Below are 12,912 nucleotides of genomic sequence, written 5' to 3' on the forward strand. Positions count from 1 at the left end.
TTATATTCAGTATGTTTTTGTTCTATCTATTCAGTTCTATTCTGTTGCTAGTGGACTGGGTGTGCATATGAGAGCTTGTGCAGGGCGCAGTACTGTGAATAATAAGTTGTGTCTTTGTGTGTACGTATGTGCGTGTGCGTGTACATATCCATATCCCAATCCTTCCAGTAACGAGTTCTGTCACAACAGCAGGTAAATTACTACAAGCAACAGAGCACTCAAGGATTACCCTCATGTAGGATTAGCATTCACTACCTGTATGTGTGTGTGTGTGTGTGTGTGTGTGTGCATGTGTGTATGTGTCTGTGTGTGTTTGTGGATGTGGATATGATTGTGTGCTTTTGTCTACACACATGTACTGTATGTGTGAGTAAGATAAAAAGAAAAGAGGAAGTTTGACTTTGACTCCTAAGCTGCTTTGTCAATGCATTATTCATCTCTCTACACAAGCTGCACCTTGAAGCCTTTGAAACTATCTCAGCTACTCCAATGGCAACTAAAACAAACCATAAACAATCTCACATGATTTTAATTTCATAAGATTTAATGCCACAAAACAGACAGTGTTTGTGCTGTTGTTACTGTGGTTTCACCTCAGCCTAACTTCATGCAGTTGGTAATGTTTAGTCACTTGTAAACTAAACCTGATGTTTTTGAAACTTTAGTTTGGCAATCACACTTGCAATTAATTACTGTTTTAGTTCTGTGTTCAATTTCTTACAGCAGCAAAGACTCATTGTATGTTTTTCATCAGTGTGAGAGAGACTGAACTGTAGGGTTTTCCTCCAAATACAACCAGATCCGTGTTCGGTCCGTCTCTGATCCGCCATAGCAGCGGAGCTCTTTCACTCTAGTCTCTGTGAGTACTTCTACTGGCTCCGCTGCATTGCACTGGATGCCGGAGCACAGTGCATCAAGTCAGCCAAATTCAGCACAGAGCAGGTCGGGCGACACAGGAAGTTAGACGCCAAAACAATATGAAAACATCTGGTTAATTTTCAGAATAAAACACTCCGTCTTGACGGCAGCACAAAAATCTCAAAAAAGAGCAAGAGAAAAGTCTACCCTCTAATCCTTTGTTTTGGAACACTAACCTTTTGTCTGTTTGTTGTTGTGTTTATAACACATACATGTATAACTGCGATCGCGTGTGATTCTGTAATCACCGCGGGACCCCCTCGGCCTCGCCACTCCAGCTGTCTAGCAGTGCTGCACTGTACTGCACTCAAAACGCAGCCGGTGGGTGTTGACGGACGAGGGCGCACGGAGCAAAACCGCAGTGTAGCCATTCCACAATGCACATGCAACCAGTGGAATTCTGGAGTTAAACTGTAGCTGCACATAAGCGAAAGTAATCTTGAGAGAGCATAGTGATAGTCATATTTTAAAGCATGACAGTGCTTTGTCTAAATATTAAAGATAATTTCATTTTTTTTTTACAACCTGGGTCTGTATTTTCATTTATTTTAATGTCTTTGTTTATGTTCCTTGCCCTGTTACACTACCTCTAGCAAGGCCACGTCTGAACTCATCCTGAAGTTTCTTAGTAAAAAGCTCTCATAATTAAAGCGAATAATTGATGATCTTTTTACCTCTGCCAAGGAGGTTATTTTCACCTTTTTCAGTTTATTGGTTGGTTGGTTTGTCAGAGAACTGATTTCCACAAAACTTGGATGAAGCTACCAGAATAGACCCCATTCACTTTTGGTGTGGATCTGAATAAAGGGACCGATCCAGCGTTGCGATAACATTGTGCAGTAGGGCTATTTTCCTTAATTTCTCAGGGATAATGCATGCATATTGATGAAAAAAATCAGGGGTATTTATGTGGAAAATGTTTACTTTTCCAACCACACTGTCTTTTTTGGCTTTTTTGCTTATGTTATTTTACAAAAACACAACAACAAAAAAACAAAGCAAGAAATAAAACTCAATCTTAATCAATAGGTAATTATTGCAGCACTACTTGTAGTAACACCTGCTTCAAGAAAATCCCCTGTTTAAGGCTTCTTAACAAACAATCAAAAGTGGCTCTGTTGAAATAGATAATCCATTTAACTGTCAAAAATGCACAATGTGATAACTGAAACTAGAGATGTGAGCATGTTCAGTAACTGAAGATTCTCGCATTTGGCTGTGCTGGCTATAATCACACTGATCCTCCTCTCTGCCCTCTGTTTCTGTGTAGACCTCGGCAGACTGTGTCTCCGTGCACTGAGCTGCAGGCCAAGGTGCTCCAGTGCTACAGAGAAAATCCACAGCAGACGCTGCACTGCTCGAGCCTGGCCAAACAGTACATGGCCTGTGTCCAGCAAGCCAAGGTAAGTAAAGGCCACATACTGTCTTGACTGGGAAGAAAAGTGTTTTCTTGTGGATAAGATATTTATGTGATGGTTTGTGTGGGTGTATTAGTGTGTTATAATATGTGTGAATGTTTGTGTGACAGGTAGCGTCACACTTCTCTACTTTCAATCAATTTCCTCACTCCCATTGTTATTTTTCTTTTTTTTTTACCGTTATCACTCCTCGCTCATTCCCTCTTAGTAACACACTTGGACAGAGGACTGGAGGAGCTCCCTCTCCCTTTAAAGATAAATGTTTTAATTTGCTTCCAGTTTTTTAAAGACAACAGAAGGATAGCAGTTAATTAGACAGACCTGGAAGGAGCCTGACAGTGACACTGACAGTGGAACAAAAAGGTGAAGAGACAAATAATCCTTTCATTCCTCATACCAAATCAGTTTAACTTCTGAGGATTGTAATCTGCATGTTGGTTACTTTGACACTTCAAATAGGAAGCTGAATCAATGAGACATGCCTATTGAGCGGATTTATAAGTCACCAGGCGTGCACTGTGTTTTGGAACTTTCTGATAGGAAGATTACACCGTTATTAGTGTATTAAAATCAGTTTTGGCATTCAGCTCTTTGAAATGCATTCTGCTCTCCGCTGATGCTTTTGCAAATAGTGTTCAGACCCTACGCTTATCTACAAAGTGCTTATTTTACCCAATTTCTCCATCAAAAAACAATAATGAATGGGGCAATTTGCACATTATTATCGTGACAAAATGCACTGATATGGCTCCAAAGTAGATAAAAGGCACAAAACAACAATTGGTGAATCTGGCAGTTTAAACGGTTGATAAAAGCAAGGCAAAGGCTCACAATAAAAGCAATCAGTCTTTTTAAACTGGTTCAAAAGATCCATTTGCCAGTGGGATGGGGCTCTTTGGGGAAAAACAGTGTATATGTGTTTGTATGCAAGTCAGTTTGTTGCATTTTATTTTAGTAAACATGTGTTGTATAAATTCAGATTGTTAGTATAAGAGTTAAATGCAGAGTAAAAGAAAACTGTTTTCCTCTTTTTTTAAATCGGGTTCAATCAGGCTTATCCTTGACAGAGTGAGTTTGAATAAGAGTCAGAGAAAGAAAGAGAGAGAACACCGAAGAGACAGAAAGAGAGAGTAAAAGGGCAAATGAATGAGAAAGAAAGCTTCAGTCGGTATCGAACGTATAGACGTGATGACCGTCCCCCTGTGATTGAAAGTGTTTGGGGCTGAAAACCAGTAAAGGCTTAAACTCTACACTGTCCTCTGAATAGAAATGAAAAAGTTCTTCACTTCTATCCTGGTGGAAGAAGGTGAGTAATGTTGATAAATGAGGTTTGGTTCTTTCCAGGCAGTAGCTAGGTCACTGTCTAAGTATAGTGTAAAGTTTAACAGAATATCTAGAAAATCTGCAGAAAATATTCTAAATTAATGCTTGTTTTCCATCCACTACCGCTATGCAGTTATAAGAAGTTGGTTCATTGAGATTAACAGCTAATGGCACTAATTCTCTGGAAGAGTGCCACAAAACTTTTCTCCAATTTCACTCAGCTGAAGTCTTACTTTATTCATTATTTTGATGTTTAACTTTGGAAAAAGGAAAGATAAGTTGAATTGTTATTGTAAGAAATAAAAATACGATGTGTCACAGTTGACATGATGGACTGTAAGTGCTGTCATTCATGGGCTGTCATTATGTTCTTCTTGGTAGCGGTTGAGTCACGTGCGACAGCTACTGGCTACTAGCCGGTCCAGTATTAGGCCTCATATCAAAATGTTGAAAATGTTTCAATCGGCCCAACCCTAACATTGCATATGTCTTGTGATCACTTCACAAAGATCTGAGTTTTTGTCTGCAGACATTTTTCATCTCTTCAGAGGAGAAGAGGCTTCAGTTCAAGGCACAAGCTTCATGTTTGTCATGTGATATTCCCTAAGTCCGGTTTCCATTGCACTTTGTTACATTTTTTATACAAGCCTAAAAGCTTTTTTGCGATATGTTGAGATTTTCTTAGTTTTTTCAGCATTTCCACTCTGGTTTTTTGTGCGCAAATTGAAAATACACATGTAAACTTGTGGACTCAAAACCACCTAGTGCTTTAGAGACCAAACTTTACTGTGCTCTGTTGAAGACATTGGAGTGATTGTTGAATTGTTGCATGACTCTATACTTATAACATATAACATATTCAAAAGTGTTGTGTAAGAGTTTATCTGGTACCTGGCCTTTTAAAAATTTCACATGGTTGCTTTCTCACTTTGAAAAAATAACAGCCCTGATCGAAAAAAACATTTTATCGCTGACATCTTCTCTGTCTGACCTTTCTTTATTGGGATAATAGAGATGGAATCTTGCTTTTCAAGAGAGACCTGCACTAATCTTTTGAAGATGGTTGGATTCTCAGGTTGACCTTTAAGACTTCTGAAGAGTACCGTATTCCATGCTCAACCTTAAAAAGGCATATAAATGTTGCTAGATTTAAGATATAAATGTGTAAATGTGAATGACCTCAGAGTTCAGTGTCATATGAAACTACCTAAATCCAGTGTTCTTTCCTATATTATATCATTTACCTCTCCATTTCTCTCTTATCCATACATCTTATGTTTTATTATCTGCTCATCATTGGATCTTTCATGCTGCTGTCACTGTCACATCTCTTCTCCTTCTGTTCCTACCCTCTATGTGTCCCTCTTCTGGTATTAAAGTCTATCTCAGCGCCCTTCACTGCACACTTTGTCACATTAGCAAGTGCATTGGCTCATAACTACTTCTGGAGCAAGGTCTCAGTCGAGCTATTAGTTAAGTTTGGCTAACATGTCAGGTGTTGTATCTCCCCTGTTTATTTGCACCACTTTTTGTTTAACACACAGATTCCTAGTGAACCCCCTTTGGTGAACCATAAACATTTCAGACATATTCAAACAGACAACAAAGCACAATTTTTCTAACCCAGAAAGTAAACTTTCGCAAGACTGTTATTAGTTTTAGAGCTCTCTCTGTACTTTTTAAAAACCTTTTGCTGCTATAATTATTAACATCCACAATATGTTAAAGTACAATACTTCATTAAGAGCATCTTTAACACCAGCGGCATGGGCTAGACAGGGTTATGTATAGTGTGACGAGGGTAGGCAGATAGGGTCAGTGAAAAAAGTAGGGAATGACAAAGCAACAGAGAAATAGAAGATGGAGACAAAAGAATGTTGATTTAGATTCTCTCGAATGTGACGCACAGGAGAGTTGAAGAGGGGTTAAGATGTGAGGAAAAGATACCGTGTGAGGTGAAAGGGGCAGATGCATGTTGATGTCATGAAAACAATGGGAAGATAGTTATGGTAGCCTGGAGTTACAGCACTGCATCAAACAGCTCATTTAAGAGATAAACGTACTTTTAAACCCAATGCAAACCAAAAATCACATTCTCAGAGTCATAACTCAATCTAATATGAACACAGACATGGTACACATATTATTTGATTGAGCATGACTTGCACACTGGAGAATGTTAGCTCTGTCCATGTGCATCGCGAATAAACATCCATAAATACACATAGAAATCAGGGGAAAAAGACACTACTTATAACTCCAGAACTTGCCTGAAAATCATCACGTTTCTACATTTTCATCAGTAATCCAGTGATAGTTACCTGTACAATCATCGGTATACTGCGATCAGGAATTACTAATGGTTAATTAGGCATATTTTTAATTGTCTAAATTGGCCAAAATGCAAACTATACTGTAAATATTGGCTTCAAGTTGTGTTCTTTTGAACACCCACACTTAAAAAACACAGTGACATACTTGTAAAACATATCAAAACAAACAATTGTTAAATAGCTTTTAATGACTTACGTCAATATTACAATCACCCTTGCAGAACATTCAATTTTCTAATTTTCTTATTCTGGGTTAAAATGTGGATTCTCACATAGCACCTTGGAATGATGCCTAATTGACTGAGACTGGGTCAAATAGAGAGGATAGACGAGTATAGCTGCCACCGGAGGCTACCGATCAGTCAGCCTTAATGAAAAGAAATGAGTGGGCAGTCCCAAGACCCCTCTGGACACGCAGGCGGCTGTCCAGTCGGCCTGTCTATAAATGGATCTGACAGAGCCAGCAGCTTGGCAGAGCAGAGCACTCGGACGAGAGTTTTACTAGAAAAGTTTCAGTATTGCTGCAGGTGGTTAAGGGTCAACAGGGAGCAATATGCACTGCAGATTTAGTCATGAGAGAGAGCAGTGGATCATATTTCATTATGATATATAATGTACTGAAGGCCCTGGAGGAAACATTTGTTAACGTTGAGACTGTTAATAATTGGAGGTTTTGCATCTGTGAACGAGGTGCCTTTGTGCTCGTTCCAACGTAGAACAAAAGGTTTGTTTGTCATGTGAAGAAATTACATTCAGCTGGCATATGTACATGTTCATGTTTTGTTGCATTCAGGAATTATCAGAAAATAAACAATTTAACAGCCAAGTCTTTTAGGATAATGTTCAAAATCTCATTTTAGGAGCAAACTTTTTAATTCCATGACATTAACACCAGGCTGATATCAATACAACCTACATGCTGATCTGAAGGACACCCATCATTCACCAAAATATTTTTGAGGTGCACTTTGAAAAGGAGGGCAGTTTTGCTCAAACTTTAAAAGCAAAATAAACTGGCTGTTCAAGGGCAGATAAAATAGCTAGTGAGAAAAGACATGCAACGTTTGGATGCAGTCATTTTTTAGCTTTGTGCGACAATCACAAGACTGCTCAATAGACAGCAGAGCTTCCAGACTGGTGAAAACCTCCCGACAGCTTAAAAGCTCTGTTCTTTTGTTATCTGTATGTGCTTGTAAGGATTTTCTAAAGCAGATGCATTCTTCCCTGTGATTAAAGGGACAATGCTGTATTTTCCCCCCAAAATGAATCTTTGTCTGAAGCTGATACCTTATGGTTCTTTCTTTTCTTGAATATAGTTATCTTTCTCTCTTTTGTCTCTCTCTGTACATGAAGCTTGACGCTTATCGAATGTCGCCCGTCTGCCTTAAAGTGTTTTCCTTATCTTCAGTTTCTGGTATTTTCTGTATTCTCCAGTCATGAAAGCAAAGTTACACTGGACAAAAAAACACTAAAACCCACTAACATCTGACTTTTTTCTTCAATGGGAACAATCGGCATTCATTCCCAGGTCAAATGACTCTTTGATATGCTGTGATGGAAACATGAAGCCCAGGTGGACATGCTAATTTTCGCCTCTTTTTTGACCTGATGCTATAATGTGCGTTGAAGCTAAAGAAGTTGGCAGCGCTCAAACATTGAGTTTGAAACAGAGACTGAAGTTAAATATATAAAAAAGTAACCAACGCAGTCGCTGTCCTCCATGTCGGTACCCAATCAGTTCAGCACATCTGCACCTCGAAAGAGATATGAAAGAACCAAGATGACTAATCCTTAGCTATTCCTCTCAGGCAGAGATCATCTGCAAGTGATAAAAAATAAAACTCGCTGAGTACTTTTTTAAACGGACATCTCGGGGCACATGTCAGATTTTATTAACTTGAGATGCAGCTTTTATTTTGTAGACTGCTATAGTCTGATTTTTAGAAGAACTTTCTGAATAAAAGGGAAATTTAAATGATGAAAAAGTAGCCATGTGCAGGAACATAGATCATTGAGGATGCCATACACTGAGATGCATCGAGAATCGTTTTGCATTTGAATCATTGACAGCTGAATCGTAATCGAATCAAATCTTGAGGCCAGGGAAGATTCACACCTCTAACGACCACTGACTAGCACGACTTTCCATGAGTTAATTGGTGCAGGCTCTACTGTATATATTTATACTCTTCGTCGGCCTGTCTGTTTGTCAATCAGTCTGTCAGTGAAGCTAGCGGCCTGCTTATCTGTCTTTTCTCTGCCAATGTCTTGATCTGAACATCACTAGAGTATCTATCTCACTTTTTCTGTCTCCCATTTGAAGTGCACCCAACTCACTATCTACAGTGGCACAGCCTTCCTTATATGTCACTCAAAAAAGTTCTTTTATGTTCTATGAATCATGCACACACACACATACACACATACACACACACATTCTTTACACATCCTGCCCTCTGCCATCCATTAAAGACAGTTCCTTCAGGATATGGCCTTGCACCCCCTCTTGGCTATCACTCGTCGGTCCCTCTCCTGTCACTGTCTCTGGTTGGGCAATTGTCATGCATATGGGACCTTAAGTGTGTGTGTATGTGTTTGGGATGCAGGGTAAATGTCAGCTCACCAAGGCCCTGCGTTACCATGAAGCTTTGTGGGTTTCGTCTCTTTCTGGTGTGACTTTTGACGGTATCATATATATATGGTCATTGTCACTGGACATTTACATGCTCTTTGTGTTCGTGTGCTTGCATTTCTGTGTGTGTAAGCCCATGAGTGTGCAAGTCCAACCCTTTTACCTCTCATCATCTATTCTCTCTTTCAACTTCCTTCTCACTGAAACAAAACACAGTCGTCCTCAAAGTCACATTCAAGAACAAACGTTTCTCAAACCACCACTTACTGTAAGTGTCACCCCCCTCCTCCTCCACAATACTCCAAGGCTTCAGCGCCAACCATTTGCAGAATGCTAATACGAGCGCTGTGCCATTTAATACCATTAGCAAGGACCAGCGGCATTGGAGCAACACTTGCCACTGTATCCCACATACTTAACCCACTTGAACCTGTCGGTCTCCTGAACGCAGTGTTTGTCTACCCTGGTGTAAGTGTGTGTGTGTGTGTGTGTGTGTGTGTGTGTGTGTGTGTGTGTGTGTGTGTGTGTGTGTGTGTGATCATATGTTGGCCCCTGAGATGCTTGGTTAAGTACCACTCTGGTTTTGCCTTGATTGTGGAGTCCTGTAGAGCATCGTTGAAGCAAAAAAGAATGTGGAACAGGCGCATTTGTGCTTGAGTATATCCTGCTATTTTAAAGGTAATCAGTATGTGGTCATTCTCAATTATAGCCTTTAGTTTGAAATTGGAATAAGTATTCAAAAGAAAAAGAATAGTTGGAGGAGGTTGACGGTGCTGCTGGGGGCTGATAGCGTGTAAAAATTGAATAAAATATAAATGCCAGTCAATATATTGCAGTCAAATGCATTGCCATTAACTACAGACTACAGACTAGAGAGACTGACTGATCTATTTGATGTTAATGTGATAATGATTGTGTTAGCTTACTTATGAATGTATCCACTGTATGGTAAAGTGATACTTCATTTCAGTACCATTCCATGGGAGTCCTTCGGTCCCGCCTACAAGCTAGGCAGTGTTCAGTGAGAGTAGTCAGTGAATAAAATGACTGATGTGAACACATTGATCGCTACCTAAGTCTTCTGTTTTTTGCCCTTATTCCAAAAATGACAATATCCCGACTAAGCTGTTTACATGGCTAATGAAAATAATATCGCTGTCACATGCAGACATGCATTCTCCCATTAATGTGCCCTAACATGTCATTTATCACATCAAAAGTGGAATGGCTGGAGCCACGTGTGTAATTTTGCTTCTTTGCATCAAAATTAGATTTAAAAGAGTTAAGTTTTCCACCAGTGTCGGACTTGTTTGACCTTGCAAACACAGGCTCACTTTTTCATTCTTCACCAGAAATGTGGCTTTCCTTTTGGCAGTGAGTCTCTCCCCCAGCCTTACAAACTGTTGCCTAGTGTTTTGTGTTCACTGCATCCATGATAACGCACACAGCTGAGCATAAACAGGCAAGAGACTGTGTTGCAAACTACAATAATAACCTCTATTCTGTGTGCATTATATGTCCAAAGAATGCCACTAAAGTCTGAATATATGCGTATCTAACAACTCTTAAACAGAAATTCATACATATGGGGTTTGCCAAATTTTGAATTTCCAAACAGAATATACTATTTACATGACCTGTATCGCATTTTGAATATTGTGGTATTCTGAATATTAGTGGAATATTAGTGAGAATGTAAACCTATTGAAGGATATCCGTCACATTTTGTCAAGTGCCGTCAGGACCGTAGCCCAGTGGGATTGTTAAAGGTGTTGAAAGCAGAACAAGTAAGCATCATGAGGAGGCAGACAACTGTGCCAAACACACAGTACACCTTTGTAGGAACGTTACAGAAGCTCCAAGGATTACTTTCACAGTTTGAACTATGATGTGGTGAACGGAAAACCTGTGTTTATACAAAGCAATTAAAAGCCCTAATGTTTGTCCAGTGCAGTGCTGAGACATGTCCTGCCAGGGTGTAAATACAGCTGATGGGATAAGCAAGCGCTCCTGTGCTTGGCATCAGCACCAAATGAGATTAACAAAGAGAGGGATATTCTTTAACTATGCTTCCAGCTGGATTCAGTGTTAATTAAATAACAAAATAACACTGGAAATGTGTTAAAGATGCTGCAGTGAAGGGACACTAGAGAGCATGTGTGTTTGTGCTGGGATGTGCTGGTTGTTGTTTGACTCGGCTGCTTCATTTTAAGAATCAGGGTAAAGGGAAGTTTTGGTTAAAGTTTACACATTTACTTGCTAAATCGATCGAATCGAGGAAATCACCTTTCTTTTCTGTCTTTTTTTAATTTAATTTTCTAGACAAAGGGAAAAAATAATTCATAGATTAATGATTGTGAAAATATGCAGTTAATTTAGTCAACATTCAGAGACAGGGAGCACATTAGTGAGTATAAATTGTGTCTACGATCACCTCTTCTAAAGACACATATAGCTTTATATACAGGCGACAAATAAAAGGGGATTTACAAAAGAAATGTGGTTGCGTGTTTGTGTGTACATGTGTGTGTATAACAGAAAATAAACATTTTGGAGAGGGTTTGCAGATGGATCCTGCCGCGTTTAAGTGCTGTGGTTCTCTCTCTTAATGTCACCTCCATCAGTTGTGCTGTGTGTGTGGTTTTGTGTGTGCTGCATCTCTGTGCAATACACATTTGTCTTTGTGTTAGTATTTGTGTGTGTATCTGCGTTGAACTACTCTCTCTTCTTCAAAACATTTCAGTTTTCCACTCCGGCCACGTTTAACCACAAACTAATTCGCTGCCATTTTTGCAGGGAGCCATCCATTTCTGAATGTAGTGCCAGCAGCATCTCAAGAACCTCTCAGACGACATTCAGTCCTAGCAAAAATGTTTAGACCTCCATTCCCCGTGAAAAAGGCTGAATGGCTTCAGGATTGGAGGACTTTTTCACTGTGTTATTTCCTCCGTCTTCGGTCACACAGCAAATCCCAACAACAAAAAATCAAGACGTCTACATTCAAACCTGTTCAGTCTGTGCAGGTGAAGAAGCTGGTTCATAGGCATTCCCTGTTTAAAAGAGAGAAAAAAACGAGGGATGAGTCTTTGTTGTGGAGATGAAAGAGGAAAAGAAGGTGCCTGTCAGTGAGGGAATGGAAGGAGAGGAAAGGTGGAGAAGAGGCTTAAGAGTTGCCTGTCGGTAAAGAAGGGTTAATAGAAAACTGTAAGGGAGAGATACAGTAGGAATGAGTGGATGATGGAGGGAATGTAGAGAGGATGAATAAAGAGAAGAGGAGCAGTTCTGTCAGCAGGGAGGATAAGAGAATGGCAGAAGGCAGTGATGGAAGAAGAAAGAGGGGAAGAAGAGTCTCCTGTCAGTCAGTACTGTGGGAGGGAGAAACACGAGACTGAGACAAAAATTGTCCGATTTTAAGGATTGTTAGGATTGTAAAATGTAGAGGAAATAAGAAAATAGTAAACCGTGCATGTGTGTGTGTTTATGTGTGTGTATGGCTATCAGTAGTTGCAGGTGGTGAGCCCTACTGTGAGCCTTGGCCTGCCTTCTAACTCTAATCTGATAACAGAGACACTCTATTCAGCAGCAGTCTGGTACTGCACACACACTCACACACACATACACACACAGTTATATACATTGTAATTATTATTATTATTATTATTAATATCAAAGCACCTCCTACACTGATTATAGCTTGTGTGATGTAAAATTGCACCACTACTCACATATTTCTCTGCTACTATCACATTCTATAAATCACTATTATTTTGCTCATATTTCTATTTCATGCCATTAAAGTGCTATGGAAACCTATGCGAAAAGAAATGTTGACACAGACCTGTGTTGTGAATATCATATACCCACACAAACTCTCTCACACATGCTTTGCTCACATATTTTCGTCTCTTTATGTCTCTCTCTTTCCTCATCTCTCCTTCACATCCATCATCTCCAAGGCGACCGCCCCGTGATGGTGCAGGCCACATAAAGATTAGCTGTTCCCTCTCATGTCCCTCCCCTTCATCCTCCGACAGTCTCTCTGTCTCCCTCTCAACACTCCATCAGCATCCAGCTAAACATCTGATCCATGCTGCTACACTCCACTGGCCGCCATCTCTGTAACATGTGATCAATTCGCTCCTGCCAGGTCTGAGCTACCATGTGTCTCACTTCATTTGGGTACAGATAAGGTGTCGGGGTAAATTGTGACAAAGGGACTCGCTGTGGGAAGACTGAGGTGTTACTCTGTGAAAGGAATGGACTCATGATCATCTTTATCATCATATTG

At 39.9% G+C, this 12,912-nt stretch overlaps 1 protein-coding gene across 3 annotated transcripts in view; it reads left to right on the forward strand.

The window, feature by feature from the left end:
- Window positions 1-12,912, forward strand: part of chchd6b (coiled-coil-helix-coiled-coil-helix domain containing 6b) — a 55,152-nt gene that overhangs the window by 35,879 nt on the left and 6,361 nt on the right. For all 3 annotated transcript variants that reach the window (XM_084348045.1, XM_084348046.1, XM_084348047.1), the window contains one exon: window positions 2,189-2,321. In XM_084348045.1, coding sequence (XP_084204171.1) covers window positions 2,189-2,321 — 133 coding nt within the window. The remainder of the gene's footprint in view (window positions 1-2,188; window positions 2,322-12,912) is intronic.

This window comes from Pagrus pagrus (assembly GCF_965226575.1).
Source record: "Pagrus pagrus genome assembly, chromosome: 3".
In the NCBI taxonomy this organism is placed as follows: domain Eukaryota; kingdom Metazoa; phylum Chordata; class Actinopteri; order Spariformes; family Sparidae; genus Pagrus; species Pagrus pagrus.